Source organism: Citrus sinensis, chromosome 1, assembly GCF_022201045.2.
Source record: "Citrus sinensis cultivar Valencia sweet orange chromosome 1, DVS_A1.0, whole genome shotgun sequence".
Classification (NCBI taxonomy): domain Eukaryota; kingdom Viridiplantae; phylum Streptophyta; class Magnoliopsida; order Sapindales; family Rutaceae; genus Citrus; species Citrus sinensis.
This window is the reverse complement of record NC_068556.1, coordinates 23968128-23984875: the sequence shown is the minus strand read 5'-3', so window position 1 is coordinate 23984875 and position 16748 is coordinate 23968128. Positions and strand designations below refer to the sequence as shown.

Below are 16748 nucleotides of genomic sequence, written 5' to 3'. Positions count from 1 at the left end.
AGAAAAAGTTAATTGCTTTCGGCTAGATCAGGTAGGCACTTGAAAATATTTTTAAGAGTGATAGATAATTAACTCTTGACTTCTCAATTAGCTTCACTTATTTCCAAAATTACCTTCCGGCTATCCATTTTTTTTTAATTGCTCTTATGAACTCATAAATAGAATATTATCTAGCCGTAAACGAAAAAACCTGGCGTCTCTAAATTTTGGAGCTGGAAATGCAATTAGTAGTAATAAGAGGAGAATGTGTAAAATATCGACGTAGTCAAATAAAATCCCACGTCATCTTCACTTTCTTCCTTGGGTATCCTTCCCCTCCTCTGTGACAGCAGTGGCTGGGGTACCACCACTATTACCAGTCACCGCCCAGTGGCAGCAGCAGGGGCAGCTACTGCTACAACCTACAAGTGCACCACAGTATCCAACATTCAGAATCAAAAAGCATGGAGAACAAACTCGCCATTAAGAGTCAATATTCGCATATGCAACCTTGATCAGAGTTGCATTCTTCTCAGGAGTGATAATGATTCCATTGTCATGTGGAGAAGCAGAGAAGCATAGATGCAAGCCAGCTCTCCGGTCGACAATTTCCTCCTAAAAAAATAAATACTTAATTCGCCACCGGAGTTGAAAGTGAAAGCTTTTGGCGTTTATGGCAAAATTTGATGTTAAAGATAATTTTGGAAATTAATTGAGACGTGGGGCTAATGAAATAAACTGGGAGAAGATCAAGTATCACTGTATCAGTACTTCATTTTCAATTAATTTTGTTTTAATTGTTTTTGTGGAATATGGTCCTGGACCCAACCCATCATAGTTGCCAATCGAACCATACTGATCGGTTTGTATTATACAATCTGATTAGTTTTCTCGGATCAGCAACCTTTATTTGTAGGCCCAGCCTATGAAATCCTAGCTTGCATGTCCAGCCCAGCAGGCCCTTGTTTCAAATGCGCGCCAAAATTTCGCTGTCAAATTCAAATCGCCGCCATTTAGGCAAATTCGATTACTCGATTTTATATCCCGAAGGCTTAGACCCCTGACTGAGTGAGCAAACGAGTCAAAGAAATAAAGTATCGCTCATGGAAATTGATAATGCACAAAATCAGCAACAAGAAGAAGAAGAAGATCCTTTTCTTGGATTAATTGAATACGCAAGGTCAGTGTTATGGCCCGGAGAAGAAGAAGGAGGAAGAGATGAATCCGGACAAGATCCGAATAACACTGGATCCGAATCCCGTGGGCCTGGCTGGAGCTGGATCGCCTCTCGGATTCTTAAAACTTGTATCGCTTATTCCAGCGGAGTTACCGTTGCAATACTTCTCTCCGATCTCGCTCAGGTCCCTTTTTTTCCCATATATTCAACTAATAATTTCACCTAGTTTTGTTAAAAATAAATAAGTAAAGAAACGAAAAGCCGAATGTTACTAATTTCACCTAGTTTTGTTTTTGAAGGCGTGGAATGAGCAGCACAGAGTAGGTGCACCGAAGAAGAGACCGGAGATTGTGAATCAGTTGAAAAAGCATCATCGGAGAACTAGGCTTCCGAACACCGTCACAATTGATTCTATATATGAGAAGAATTTTTTATCATTAACTAGCGTTTTAGAAACCGTTGTTGTTGATGTTTATCTTCTTCCAGGTAGTTTTTCGGTTTTTTATTTTGAAGAATTAAAACCTTATTAGATTATAATTGTTTGCGGCGGTGGCAATGAGGCAAATTGTGCTTTAGAAATAAATAGTTTTTTATTTAAATTGTATCAATGTGTTTACTAAATTCATTTGGGGTTAGAATTAGGTCGAAACTTTGGAAGTGCTTTCTGATTAAAGTGGTTTGAATAAAGTTTTTCTAATTTTTCCTTAAAAAAAATTCTTCGAATTTTCTTTTAAAAGAATTTTCTTTTAAAAAAAAAATTGGTAGTCTAAATTGCAATTTTCCTACATCTCTGTTAATTAGGTACAAACATCTATATGCTTACATTGGGGGATTTTTGGAGCTCTAATACTATTGATCTTTATCTCCACCGCAGGTAAACTGTTTTTACTATTAGCACCTAGCAATTTAGCATGTATGGTGATTAGTTATAGTCATAAATTTAACGGTTGCCAGATTTCTTTGTGATGCATGTTTTTCTCACATATTATAATGACATGATGGAGAACTAAACCAGAGATCAATTCATAGTGACATGTTTTTCTTCCATTTCTCTATTTGTAAAGTAAAGATCAATTCATAGTAACATGTTCATTCATATCAATGGTTTTATATGATTTCATTTCTTCTCTGTATAAGTTGGGTTTCTCTATTTGTATGTGTGATAACTATACTGAAGCTTTTGTTTGCACATTTTTATATCATAGATATTATGAGTTGGTGGATCCACAGAATGGGATTTTGAAGAAAGGGAGGGAAGTTTTCCTCACAGGATGCTATCTTCGAACTGCAAGAGAAGGATGTGGTAGTCCACGGCTGCTGCCAACAGAATATCTTGTAATATTGTTAGATGAGGTAACTCTTGAATATCTTCTGCCTTATTATCATTCCACAATAGGGTTTTCTGAAATTCTTAGATTGGCAAGTTGGTTAAATTGTGGAAAGAGCCAGCTTATAGAGAACTTGCTTAATTCTTTTTGGCATTTATGTTGTCTTTAAAAGTTGAATCAGATTTTACGTTTATGATATTGGTTCTGATTCTATATTTTGTATTTTAGGGTCAGGATCACGATGCTATTCTGCTGGATTTTTATTCAGATTCATTTTCTTCCATTTCTCTTGATGCTTTCAACAATGGGGTTTCTTATTCATTTAATGCAAGGTATGTTCTAAATTTCTGTATACATTTTTATCCTATGCTGAATTGTTTTTGCAAAATAGATCCTCATTCTGAACAGTTTTACTGGCTTTGATTTATTTATTATTTAAAAAAAAAAGAATAATTTCTAACAACTGAAAAAAAAAAAAAAACTTTTACTTCATATGAAACTGAGTATGAAATCTGTTACTGAATATAAAATGGAGATATGTGATTGTTAGGTCCTCCTTTCAGGGATGCCAGAGGCAATGGTCAAATCAGATACCAAATTATGATGTATTACTTTATATATAAGCATACATGTAAACAATAACTTTTGCAACTGAATAGAATTCCAGATGATATAAGCTAATCTGATAGTCCATGTCACCATGTCCAACAAAGGTAAACAGTTTTTGTTTAAAAAGATTATACCTTTCTTTCAACCTATTTATGTAGGATTGAATCTATTGGATTACTGGAAACTCAGGGTGAGTTTGACAGCATACAGAGGAGGCAAATCACTCTTGTTGATAATGATGGTGCTAAGATGAAGTTTCTTTTGTGGGGTGAACAGGTTCTCATAGCCAACCTTTTCAGGTAAAAGATCTAGCTGCTGGATTCATTATCATATTGCCTTCTTCGCCAGGCATAATATATATTTTATATCCTGCAATATCTTGCAGTATAGGAAGTACGCTTGCACTGGATAGACCATATATCGCTTTAGAAACAAGTGATGAGTGTTGCCTTGAGTATGGTACTGCAACACAATTATACCTAGTGCCTTTCATTCAACAGGAGGAGCAAGTACGTGTTGATTGTTGAAAAGCAAATTTATTATCATTTAAAATTGGAGCTCATTTGTGTGTTCCTCAGGTATGTGTCCCATTGACACAAAATCGATATCAAGGTTCAAGGCTGCTTAGTGCAGTAGATCCTAGCCAGGTTCCCATAGTTTCCCAAGTGACCTTGCCCTGTGATTCTCAGGGGTCCATCGACTTCAGTAACTATCCTTTTCGTGTGAGTTTATTCTTCTTTTTGTCAGGCACTATTTTGGATTCTAAATCTCTTTGCAATTCAAGTGCCATTTAAATGATTTCTTCTTGACATTTTAATTGATCTGTGGACAATGTATCACTCTTGCCCACATAGCCTGTGTGACTTATGGATATATTTTAATTCAATTCAACCAGTTTGATTTTTTTCATTTCATGAAAAATTTGCAGCCATTTATCATCAACCTTTGTGACAAGATGACTGGTTTAAGCCTCTATGGTGTTGTCATAGACATTTTTCACAAGGAAAATACTCCTGGAGTTTACTCTTTGAAAATTGAGGATACAACAGGAGTGATTACTGTAAAAATTCATTTCGCAGACTCTTGGTATTGGAACAATTTTGTTTAATTCTACAAAATAGTAACCCTTTTATTGCCTTAACAATTTATGAATTTTGTCTACTCTACTCATAACTTGAAGAATTGTATTTCTCAGGTCATTGGGAAGACTAGGCCCTGGCCATGTGGTATATATATCTGACTTGACATGCTCTATGACAAAACAAAATCGGTATGCACTGTTGACAAATGCTTCAGCAATGAAGAATGATTTTTGAGTTGCTTTTTCTGTACTTAAATATGCTTTGCCCCAGCATCTCATAAAGCAGTTGTTTAATTCGTTTGACAGCCTGGAAGTGCTATGGTCTGAGAAGGATGCCGGAGCTTCTTTTGTTAACCTAAGTTGCTTGCCTGCATTGCTAAACTCGTCTTGCCTTCATAGGTCATCATGCCTTTCTGATCTATCCAATGGCGCTAGCTACATGTTTGTATGTTTCATTTAGAAGAATTCATTTACCAATCATAATGTCATGTTCACTAATCTGACTTTTTTCCCCCTTTAACTCATACACAGCTATGTCGAGTTTGGCTTGATCAAATTGATAGCTGTTTCGTAAATACAAGATTTGCTCATGCCCTTTGTGGCCATTTTGTTAACGAGAGGCCTACCGGAGTTTTTGAATGCAGTTTCTGTCACATTCAATGTAATGCTGAACTTGTGCGCACTTTCCACTTGAAAGTCACTCTTGCAGATGAGAGTACCAAAGTTTTAGCTTGGTGTACTGGTCAAACTGCAATAGAGTTGCTGCAAATATCTCCCAATGAGTTCTATGAGTTGCCCGAGGTAAGTGCTTAATCTCTACAATCTCATCTTTTCCAAAAGTAGATTATATAGAAACATCCATTATTTATCAGTAAAGAATGACCATAATATAGTGTTGTTTGGTATAGCGTTTCATCTGTTCCCTAAAAAATCCAAGTTTTCAATTTTATTTTTTTATTTTTTTTACAATAATGTTACGCTTAGTTGAGAGATAAAGTTTGTCTTCCCAATAATGTGCACTAATTATTATTTCTCATGTGTAATTGATTTTGTTGTCTTTCTTTAATGAGATAATATCTACCATCTACCAATAAAAGAGATGTAAGATCTTTCATCGTTTGAAATATAACTATGTATCTTTACTTAGTGGAGCATTACCTTCTTTTTTGTTTTAATCCTCCTAAATTTCGTTCCTAATCCCAGCTTACATATATATGTATGGTAGAATTTGGATTGTCAATAACCAAAAACCTGGGGTCAAATAATACACAAAGTTGAGGGGCTAGGGACAAAAATTTAGAATCTTTTGAGTTTTTGAATAGAGAGGGGTAAAATGTGACGCTATACGGCACTGCATCTTACATAATACCTACCAATAACATTACTGCTTTTTTTTACCCCTCTTTTTGGGCTACTCTAATCTACATCTCAGTAGAAAGTTGTTTAAACAAAGCTGTACAGAAGTATCTTCCAGGGGTTTCCATATCACAAATTTTGATGCGTGTATTTCAGGAAGAACAAATAATGTACCCTTCTTCACTAGAGGGTGAAAGATTCATGGTAGCTTTAGTGAATTGCAAGAGGGGGCACTATGAGTCCAGTGACGGTATTACTCAAGAGACTCAGGCAAGTTCATGGGAGATCACTCGTGCACTTAAATGGGAGTGACGTCTGTACCTACTGATGGTTCAAAACGACACAGCGAAGCTGCATAGGACACATTTATGGAAGAGTTATTGATTAATTATTTGTTTCAACATCTTCCAAGAAAAAAAAAAAAAAACGCCAATGTGCGCTCATTGAAGCAGCCGAGTGTAGCATCTCCGTTTAAAAGTTATAACAACATGTCACGGGATGAGTACAACTACACAGCAACTTGTACAGTATTTAGATAACCTGTTCGTGGTAAATTTGAACGGTCCGTGACAAATAAGTACCTATAAACAATATGTATGCATCTTGCTTTGTATAATTATCAAGCCATCTCCCGTCTAAGAGAGTGGAGTTGTATTATACTTGTCAAACTTTTGTGAATGTAAAAGCCTGTGTGACTTTTTATACCTATCACAAGCTCATTGAACAATGATGAAAGAAATCACTCATCACTCATTACTTTGATAAAATTGTTGAGGTCCGCCAATCATCCATTTAAAACCGATGTTTGAACAATGGAAAAAAAAAAAACTATATCTGTAGGCTGGGAAAAGTGAAAATGATTACAGGCTGCTAATTCCTTGGAAATAGCTAGTAAACCCACTTTTCAGCTTTACACACTGGCTCAATCATTCCTTCTACTGCTGACAGGAGTGTTTTGTTCGGTAAGGACTTTCAATACATTGACCAGTGCTCGCAAACGATCCCATATGTTCAAGCCATAAAGTGCTTCTACAAGTGATTCCTGGAACTCAAAGCCATTCTCCGCAACAGGATACTAGATTGGCAGAGGAAAAAAGAAAAAGTATGGGTTTAGGTTAGAAAAATATGAAGCATCATCAGAGTTATCTAGTAAACTAATAAAGTTTGCGTTTACCTGAATGGGTTTGGGTATCTTGGTTTTAATATACGGCCACCATCTATCCTCGACGACAGATTTGACAAGGCAGCAGGCCCTTAATCCCTCTACACCGGCAAATCGTCCAAAACCACTATCCTTGACACCACCAAATGGCAGGGACTGAAAAATGAGGAAGCATTTTCAGTTTAGTAGGATCATTAAGGATAACATGGACAGAATCAAATTCATCAGAGATACACTTGAATACCTGACACATATAATTTGATGCAAAATCATTAATTGCAGCAACCCCACATTGTATTTGGGCAGCTATCTCCCTAGCACGGTGCTGACTGCCAGAGAAAACAGCACATCCAAGTCCATATCTTGAGTCATTTGCGAGCTTCACTACCTCTTCATCAGTGTTGAATTTCATTATGGGCATTATTGGTCCAAAAGCCTGTATTTCACAAGTTTCGCATGAGTTGCTGTTTTCATGATACCCATAAAATGATCTTCTCACATGCGAAATACACAAATTTCAAATGTTATGACTCAACCAAAATTCATGAAAAGGATTATATTGAAGTAGACTGATTCTTGGTACCTCTTCTTGCATTAACTTCATTGTGTGATTTACGTTCACAATCACAGTAGGAGGGAAATACTGATCAACTGCACCTTCACTTAAATGGCCAAAACTTCCACGGGCAAGAATTTCTGCTCCTTTGTCTAAAGCATCATTCACAAGGTTTTGAAGCTTTTCCGAGTGCTCCAGCAGGCATAAGGCTCCCATATCATACTTTCCGGCTAGAGGCGGACCCTGCAAAAGATTATACGCCAATTCTAATGCCAGAGGCAAATCACCAGTCAAATGAAAACTGTAGGGCATACACGTGGTAAAGATTTACATGCAGATTCCACAAAAGAACCATGAAGACAATTTAGTAGACAGAATAACATCTTCCACATAAAATGTTTTAAAAGATGACATACTTACAGCTGAAACAGACTTCACGATTTTAGCCACTTGACTGACAAACGAAGCATAAATGTCCCTGTGGACATAAAATCTCTCAGCCCCAGCACAGTTCTGCCCACTAGACTGAAGAGCAGCCCTGACAGCAATTTGAGCAACCTGTATCAAGCAGAGCAGTTTCTTGTAAGGATCAATGGCACTCAAGAATATGAATTTAATTCTTAATCACAAACATCAATCAATATCTCAACAATTGATAAAAACATGTGGGTCAACAAGACATCAGACAGTGATGGATAGGATTCATACATGAGGTACGTCTACATCATCACAAACAATAAAAGCATCTTTTCCACCAAGCTCAAGTGTAACTGGTGTAAGGGTCTTGGAAGCATTTCTCATTATCTGCAGCAAAAGCAAATATGACAAGTAATCAGCAAAAAAGTGAAGGATAGTTCAGATCTGTAGTTGTCAGAAGAATATCTGCAAGACACCTCTTCTAAATAAGACGTCTCTTCAGAGAGGACTGTTTGAAGGTACCATGTATGGAAATTGTACAAAAATTCAGGGAAAAAACTCCTAAGCAGTTAAACAAGAGAGGATCATACCATCCTACCAACACCAGGCGATCCAACAAATATAATTTTATCAACTGACGACACCAGGGCTTCCCCTGTCTCAGCAAACCTAGAAGAAGTGTCTGATTAAAGCTCAAGGTAAAATGTTGACCTTGGTGAGTATCAAAATCTCAGCAAATTGCATACCCTGTTATTACATCAACCAGATTTTCTGGAGCACCAACTGCAGCAAGAGCTGCTTGAATAATTCTGAAGTAGAAACATCCAGACCAACTTGCATTTTCTGAAACCTAAATTTACAAATATAAGGTAACATGTAACGATATCAAAATAAGAGTAGTAGTTTAGTCCAACACTAGATACCTTGATGACAATGCCATTCCCAGAAAAGACTGCCGCCAGCATTGGATTAAAGATATTATGAAAAGGATAATTCCATGATACAATAGCACCAACAACACCAAGGGGATGAAATTCCACCTTTGCTTTCTTATGAATCATTGACCTTCCAGAAGACCTACAGACATTGTAATGAATTAGGCTATGGAAATGCATGACTTAAAAGTAATCCAGTGAAGTGAATCAAGATATTCATTGATTAGTTGTAGGCCGTTCCAACTTTCATGTATATAATATGGTAAGAATGCAATAGTGAGAAGGCACACATCTTGAGGAGTGCTGGCACAAAAGATAAACACCACGAAATGAATACATGATGATTCAGTGAGAATAACAGTTTTAATTTTATTTCCTTCCCGGAGTGGAGATGACACAATGAAATAGAAGCAAAAACACAGATGAGATACCGGTATTCAGGCTTCAGCCACTTCTCACCCTCAGAAAGAAGCCAAGTTATCTTCTCACATGTTGTCATTATTTCTCCCAAAGAGGCATCCACCATTGTCTTTCCAGTATCGCGCGAAGAGATTCTAATCAAAATTACATGAGTCATGACATACACCCGTCCTTAACTAGCTGCGCCAGAAGAAAATAAAATATCCTCCCTTAAACTTACACAAAAGAAACCAAATCCTTACTCGCATATAAGCTCTTGATGTTCAATAATATACTTCAGAAGTATCCGTAGAAACTGACGTCTTTGCTTGAAGCTACTTTTTGCCCATACTTTTTGTGCCTTCCTTGCTTGTGCCACACGCTCATCAACCTGCACATATTTTACTCAGGCACTAGCTTTAGTTCCAAGGTAATAGTAAAAACAATAGCAGCAAACATCAAAAGAACAGATTTCTACATCTTTGGTGCATCACTAAGCTTGCTGTAACTTATCCTAAATTCACAATCAAAAGACTGATAAAAATGCAAACTATACATACAAAGCTGTCTCCCAAACTAGTGTGGCATTTGACATGGCATCCATTGCGCAACAAATCACACATTTTTGATGGATTAATAATTCAATAACTGCTTTACAAAGGGCAACCACTGATAGATGCGAGCCATATTACTTGTATCCCAAATTTGTACGAATAGTGTTATAGAAAGTTAAAATGGGGAGAACAAAGCCAACGAAAAGCAAATGAAACGTTATTGCAAATATTGAATTCTATCAGTTTAAACAAATGTGTTACCAAGTGCAGCAATCACTAACCTCAGCACGCGATAATGCAGGGAAGTATCCCAAGTATTTCATAGTTGCTGGCTCATAGCACTGAACTTTTGTTTCAGACTGCGGCGTCCTTCCTCTCGGAGGGATCTATTTAACAATTACATTAACAAAATAAGCAATTAACTGAACTAGATTCACACTCAATTCACTACGCAATACACATAACTCCATCTCAGTACTAACAATTATTCAGTAAATTAATTAAGGCAAAAAAGCCTATTAACAAAAACTAAATAAAGCAAAATACTCAGTTGATAAATTAAAAAAAAAAACTAAATTAACTAAAAACTCACATAAATGAAACTGTTATCTGGCGTTTGGTTTCCGTCATCCAACACTGTCAGAAAATTTTAAAATATATTAATTAAACAAATCGTAATCAGTATAATAGAGAGAAAATGTATATATAATAGACACGTGTAGAGAGAAGAACCGTCGGATGCGTCGACGTCGATAGAAGGCACATTGGGAGGGATGAGCATGAGCAAGAAGCGACAGATCGCGTAAGCGAAAGCGAGGACGATCAACGAAAACAAAAAAGCCATCGTTTTTTATTTTGCAGAGCAAGGTTAGAATATGATGATTTGAAAATTGAAATGAAGTGGAAGCCAGTGCGTGCCTGAGAGAGTACCAGGATTTTAGGTGTTTTTGAACTTTTTTTAAAATATTAAAAAAAGGAAACCCAATAACGAAACAAGAGAATAAAATTATGATCTCGTATTTGCTCGATGAGAAGGCGGCATCGCTTTTGCTTTTGTTTTTGTTTTGTTTTGTTTTTCAATTCACCAATCGAATAAAAAAGCGGGCAATTGCGGAGTTAAACGCAATTCGAAGGCGAATGCGAGGGTGATTCAGAAATTAGCCATGCAGCAGCAGCAGTCGCAACTGGATCGTTGAACTTGTAATGTATGGACCGGTGCGAACAAGAGTTTTCTTGGGGCCTGCCTATCTTGTTTTCTTCTAAAACCATCCTTTATCTTCTCTTCTTCCTTTTTATAATAAATTTCAGAAAATTTTCTTCCATATTTAAAAGCTTCACACAAGATTTTTATGGGCTTTAAAACTATATAGCTAGAGCCGGCAAAATGGAGTCACCGAATCGTATTCGCCTCATGTCAGTTTTTTGCCATGTCAAATTTAAGTCAACCGAAGCGTAATCTATTTGATAATCGTATTAAAATATTAAGATTCTAATTTAATATTGAAAATAAAAAGTTTATCCAATAACCTACTTAATATCTATATAATCAATAAAATTTACATCAAATGTTTACACACTGTTTTATATATACATTCACACATATAAATTTATCAATATTAAAAAATGTACATATTTACTAAAATATTACATATTTATACTATGGAAGTTTTAATTATATATATATATATATATATATATATATATATATATAAATAATCTTAAATATCGATATTATTAAATATTTATATCTACTGATATTTTATACTTTTACACTATTGAAATTCTAAATTTATATAAAATTTTATAAATGGAACAATGTGTGTTTGTTCATCCTTCAAAAAAAAAAAAAGAGAGAGAATTATGTTCAATATTCAACGCTTGATAATAAGAATTTATAAATTAATTTAAAATAGAAAATATAATATATCATGTCCAATAATGGGTTAAGAACTTTAAATATAACCTGACACGAAAAAAAAATCGCGTCAACTTGGACCCTATCCATTTAATAGTGATGTCAAATTAGACGATCCTTACCTATTTATTCATGTCATATTTTCAAGTCGTGTCAAATTTTACAACGCTATATATATCAATTAATTAATTTCTCAGGGTGGCAGTTTTTTCCGAACCAAGCGGACTGAGTTGAAGCAACGTAGTAAAGTTTGAAAATCAAATTCTAAAATTTTGAATCAATCCGATCTTAAGAAAGCAAAAAAAAAAAAAAAAAAAAAAAGAGAAAGAGAAAGATACCCAAAAAATTAATGAATTGAATTGAGCTGATTGGACTCAATTTATAGGTCAAAATCAATCCACTAAGGAAAAAGAAAAAAATAACCGACATTTGATCCCTTATTTTTCTCGTGACAGAAAGCTGAAGTGGTATTGGTGACATAACATGCAAAAGTGTGACACTAACCCATCAACATAATCTCCATATTTATCTCATTAGATTCGGCCAATTGATTTGTTTTTGATCGCACAGTGAGTCTACTGCTCCTGATTCTTGAACTCTCCTTCAAGTATGCAATTTAACCAGTTCTTTACTTTTGTAACAATATATTCTCTATGTCGAAGTTTCTGTGAAGTACTTTTCAGAATAAATCAATGATCATAAAGAAAAGCTTCTGATTCATATGTTTGTACAGCTGTGTATTTCGTCTCTTTGATAATCTCTTCAAGTCATCCTTGATTCTCATTTAAGACATATACATATTTATATGTGTGTGTAGCTCCTCGAATCTGCATTTCCCGAAGAGGTAATAAATTGTTATTGGGACGTGGCGTTAATATATATGTGTGTGTTTACAAGTTGGATTTATTGAGTAAATTTTATAGGCAACACTACGAGGTATGGTGTTCTCTTCCATGTCCATTCCATATTTTAACTTTGGTAGTAGTGATTCTTAATTTCATTTTAAGAGTTAGTAACTTTTATTGTTTAGTGTGTCTTAAATTCACATTTTGTGAAGTGTGGATTTTCCCGTATGAGAATTTCACGTATGGCAATAGTAACATGTGCCCGAATAGTCTTCGCTTGCTTAGCATGAACTTCTATCATGAAATTTTTTTAATTTGTTCTGGGCATCAACTAAGCAATATTGGCGAATTTGAATTATAAATGGTTCGTCTATCTAATTCATACTCATTTCTTCTTCTCTAATGCTGAAAGAAGACTGTAATGTTTAGTTTAGTATTAAGAGAAACACTCCATGTTGCAGGCTGAGCGAATTTACACACACCTCGTTCGAAATAAAGATGGATAATACTGAAGCAGCAAACCAAGTAAGAATTGACATCACACCAGCCAAAGCCAATGAAGCTCTCGTATCCTCTATCAAGGAGAAAATGGAAAGAATAGTTTCTGCGCTTTGCATAGACAGAGCCGGTGTGGCCGTTCCCCAAGAGCACAAAGACTTTTACATTCCGGATAAAGTCTCCATTGGCCCTCTTCATTACGGTGAAGGTCCTTTGAAGGCAATGGAAGAACACAAGTGGAGGTATCTGTATGCACTTCTCAATCGAAAACCAGATATAGAAGCAAGCTTGGATGCTTGTGTAAAAGCACTGAAAGGGTTGGAGCATAAAGCAAGGCTGTGCTATGTAGAGAATATTAATATCTCAAGTGATGAGTTTGTTAAAATGATGTTACTTGATGGTGGTTTCATTATTGAGCTCTTTTTGAGGCATGCTGTGAAGGTTCTAAGACGAAGGAATGATCCTTTATTTAGCTCGCCCGGTTCGCTCTCTGATTTGAGGCGTGACATGATGTTGCTAGAAAATCAAATTCCCTTTTTCATTCTTCAAAGATTATTTGAGATTGTGCCACTCCCTGAGAAATTTAACCAGTCCCTCACCAGTCTTGCCTTCCAGTTCTTCAGAAACATGATTCCAGGGGATCGTACGATTCACCGCGAGAGGTTTAGCCTAGATGGCAACCATTTACTTGACTTGATCCGCCATTGTTTCCTCCCAACCATTCCAAGAGTCAAACCAAGTGAGGCGAATGCCACACAACGCTTGGAAAGTGCAAAAATGCTTAAGGAAGCTGGAGTGTTGATCAAGAAATCGAAAACAGAGAATTTATTGGACATAAAGTTTGCCCATGGAGTTCTCGAAATCCCACCTATAAGAGTTCATCAGCACACAGAAAGCCTCCTCAGGAATCTCATTGCGTTTGAGCAGTGCCCTTGTGATAACACACAACATATTTCCTCTTATGTCATTCTCATGAAAAGCCTCATTCCCACCAGAAAAGATGCGAAATCTCTGAAGCGCCGGCAGATTCTGATAAACTATGATGTGGATAAGAATGATGGTCCCAGGCTGTTTGACAGGCTTAGCAAGGAAGTGAATGAGGGGGACTTGAAGGACTTCTGTTTCGATGGGCTATGTGAGCAAGTTATGAAGTATAAAAAAACCGGGTGGCGCCGTGTATTGAGCAAGAAAAAGAAGCGTCCGCAGGGAAAAGCTGCATTACCAGAAACCAAGGTTTTTGGTATAGCAATTTTGCTACTTGTTATCACCTCTGTGGGGACTCTTTTTTCTGTACTATCATTCTTCCTTCACCACTAATCCCTTAGGTTTACTGAATTGAGTGATAAAATAATATACAGTACTACGTATTGCTTTATTTTCCATTTGAATATGCAACCGTTGCTTGAAAGTGTGGGGATGATTGATACGACTTTGACAACTTTATAACAAATTAACAAGTATCTTTGTTGTATCACAAGAAAGGGACATAAAGCTAATTTCCCATGTCCCCCAACAGATGCCTTGCTGAAGAAAATCGAGTGCCGTATGTTTCCTAATCTTTCTCACTCACACGTCATTTGTGTCTATCCAAATGAATCACCTTAAATAAATATAAGCCCACTTTAAATTAACAGTTAAGAGTCCAGGCCCACACAGGAGATATTCGTAAACTGGACCTTCAATTACTTATTGGGCCGCGTCGTATCCAATGAAAGAAAAAAGTTCGCCTGCTTCTTCGCATTAACAACACTCTCCCAAAAATGACCGTCCGATCTTCAACACCATCGTAAATTCTCACCATCCAACGGTGGACATGCATTAAAACTACTCACAAGTCACAAACGGGAAGCGTAGTTTCAATACACAGGCACTGACGCACAGATGATGCGGTACATACATATCACACAACAGAGACTTTCTCCGCTTGCGTATATCACATTCTCACTCATAATTCTCTTGCCAAATGTAGATGCCATACACTGACAGACTAGTCTAATTTCTCTCTCCTCACCCACTTAAATTTCGGTCCACTTTAGACTCTTTCACTTGATCATCATCTCATTTCATTAGCATTTACATACGGCGCACAGATCACACAATCAGATCATCAGGAAAAAAAAAAATAGAGAAAAATCATGGACGGAACTAGGAGAGTTGGAGTAGCCGTTGATTTTTCAGCGTGCAGCAAGAAAGCATTGCAGTGGGCTGCAGATAACGTTGTTCGTAATGGGGATCATCTGATTCTTGTTACCATTGTGCCCGAAGGTGGCCTTGAGAAAGGCGAGCAGCAGCTCTGGGAAGACTCTGGTTCCCGTATGTCGTCATCATTGAAACAAACTTAAAAGCAAATTTGATGGGATGATAGTTTGTACTGGGAGTTTTTTTTTTTTTTCCTTTTTTGCTATTAATTTTGGTTTTGTTGGATTATATATTATTGTAGCTTTAATTCCTCTGGCTGAGTTCTCTGAACCTACCATCATGAAGAAATATGGAGCGAAACCCGATGCTGAAACCTTGGATATTGTCAACACGGTGGCTAGGCAAAAGCAGGTCCAAATTTTTTTTTTCTTTTAAATTGAGAAATGAGATTGATAGTAGTGTTCTTGTCAAGCTGAACCTGTGAATGAATGCGGGCAGATTGTTGTGGTTATGAAGATCTTTTGGGGTGATCCTCGTGAGAAGATATGTGAAGCAATTGATAAAATTCCCCTTAGCTGTCTTGTGATTGGAAACAGAGGACTTGGCAAGCTTAAGAGGTTGGATTTCATCAATATTGAACTCCTAATTTTCTTTTTAAAAAAAATAAATTTGGTATGTTTTTTAATGTTATAGTGTTACTTTCGATTATGTTGGACATTATGTTAAAGCTCTGCTGTTTGTTTCCATTCGGAGTCATCTGGGATTTCAGATGCTCTCTATTGGAAAATTTTCTATATGTGACTTTATGAGGCCATGAAAAGACACCAACCCAAACTTTTTTCCAATTAATGATTTTTCTTTTGGAATTAAACTTTTTTCTGAGAACTTTCTTGAAACAATGGGCTAAAGTCTTCCCTGCTATTTGAATCAAGTGTCCGTATAGCTGGCATCAAGCACCATGGCTTCAACGGATAATTATTGAGACCTCTTTTGACTGAAAGTGTTTTCTTTTGGGACTTTTTTGGTTTATAATTTTCTCTTCTTTTTGTATCTTTGCAGGGCTATAATGGGCAGTGTAAGCAACTATGTAGTGAATAATGGTTCCTGTCCTGTTACTGTTGTGAAGCAAGGAATCCATGAAACCTGATTCTAATTTAATCTTGCTGGAGGAATAAGTGCAATGTTGCCTCTGGCTGAACTGATTTCTTTCACTGGCCAGAATTCTAATCTGCATGGATGTAGATTGTATGAAATAAGTTTTTATCGGATCTTTTAGTTTATTTTGGACGAGTTTGTGGCCAATGTATGTTTGTATTTACCTTGCGAGCTAAACTCATTTCTTCTGAGGAAATTATTCCTCTTGTAGTTAAGTGATTATATATTGCTGGTTTATTAATGCATAAGAAAAATTGGAGTTCATGTTCCACGGTTTATGCAAATGAATGTTTCATCTAGTTATAAATGATATACACACACACACCCTCTGCTTGTTTGTTAAGAATTTGAGCAGCACTAGTATTAACATTAATGATGCTGCTTGCCAGAGCAAGAATGTTTTTGTACAATTATTCTATTTCCTAAGTGATTGCAGTTAACAGGCTGCAAATCCAAGTAGTAGCGGCTACAAATCCATTGGTGATCATCAGAATCTATCTAAGATGACCGTAGCTTGCGGGGAATTTTGCCATCGTCTTGTAAGCGCTACAAAGAGCATGAGAGGTTGAGAAAATGAAGAAATAGAGACCACAGCTAAAAATCCTGAAATAATGCCACAACATCAGAATTTTGACACTTAATG

General features: G+C 36.3%; 4 protein-coding genes across 5 annotated transcripts; 3 read left to right on the top strand and 1 right to left on the bottom strand.

The window, feature by feature from the left end:
• Window positions 1-940: 940 nt before the first annotated feature.
• LOC102613316 (uncharacterized) lies at window positions 941-5979 on the top strand. Of its 2 annotated transcripts, XM_025102504.2 has the most exons (13): window positions 941-1340; window positions 1456-1642; window positions 1958-2030; window positions 2362-2509; window positions 2713-2816; window positions 3252-3392; window positions 3479-3602; window positions 3672-3815; window positions 4022-4179; window positions 4289-4363; window positions 4481-4619; window positions 4706-4975; window positions 5687-5979. In XM_025102504.2, the coding sequence occupies exons 1-13, from the start codon at window positions 1083-1085 to the stop codon at window positions 5840-5842; spliced, it is 1977 nt and encodes a 658-aa protein (XP_024958272.1). In that variant the 5' UTR covers window positions 941-1082; the 3' UTR covers window positions 5843-5979. The 2 variants fall into 2 exon arrangements, with proteins under 2 accessions (XP_024958272.1, XP_024958273.1); XM_025102505.2 differs by lacking the exon at window positions 5687-5979 and having other exon boundaries at window positions 4481-4615; window positions 4706-4882.
• Window positions 5980-6260: 281 nt separating this feature from the next.
• On the bottom strand, window positions 6261-10849 carry LOC102620499 (aldehyde dehydrogenase 22A1). Its single transcript, XM_006488783.4, has 14 exons — window positions 10286-10849; window positions 10146-10189; window positions 9835-9939; window positions 9263-9390; window positions 9032-9154; window positions 8589-8742; window positions 8412-8515; window positions 8256-8334; window positions 7957-8052; window positions 7669-7806; window positions 7276-7491; window positions 6937-7128; window positions 6705-6848; window positions 6261-6605 (listed from the first exon to the last, which is right to left on the bottom strand). Exons 1-14 carry the CDS (start codon window positions 10395-10397, stop codon window positions 6453-6455), a joined length of 1788 nt encoding a protein of 595 aa, XP_006488846.1. The 5' UTR covers window positions 10398-10849; the 3' UTR covers window positions 6261-6452.
• A 1962-nt stretch (window positions 10850-12811) lies between these two features.
• On the top strand, window positions 12812-14128 carry LOC107178378 (UPF0481 protein At3g47200-like). Its single transcript, XM_025102809.1, has one exon. It carries the CDS (start codon window positions 12812-12814, stop codon window positions 14126-14128), a length of 1317 nt encoding a protein of 438 aa, XP_024958577.1.
• Window positions 14129-14777: 649 nt separating this feature from the next.
• LOC102620761 (universal stress protein PHOS32) lies at window positions 14778-16369 on the top strand. The gene is made up of 4 exons (XM_006488784.3): window positions 14778-15124; window positions 15252-15361; window positions 15449-15567; window positions 16010-16369. Exons 1-4 carry the CDS (start codon window positions 14947-14949, stop codon window positions 16095-16097), a joined length of 495 nt encoding a protein of 164 aa, XP_006488847.1. The 5' UTR covers window positions 14778-14946; the 3' UTR covers window positions 16098-16369.
• The last annotated feature ends 379 nt before the right edge of the window (window positions 16370-16748 follow it).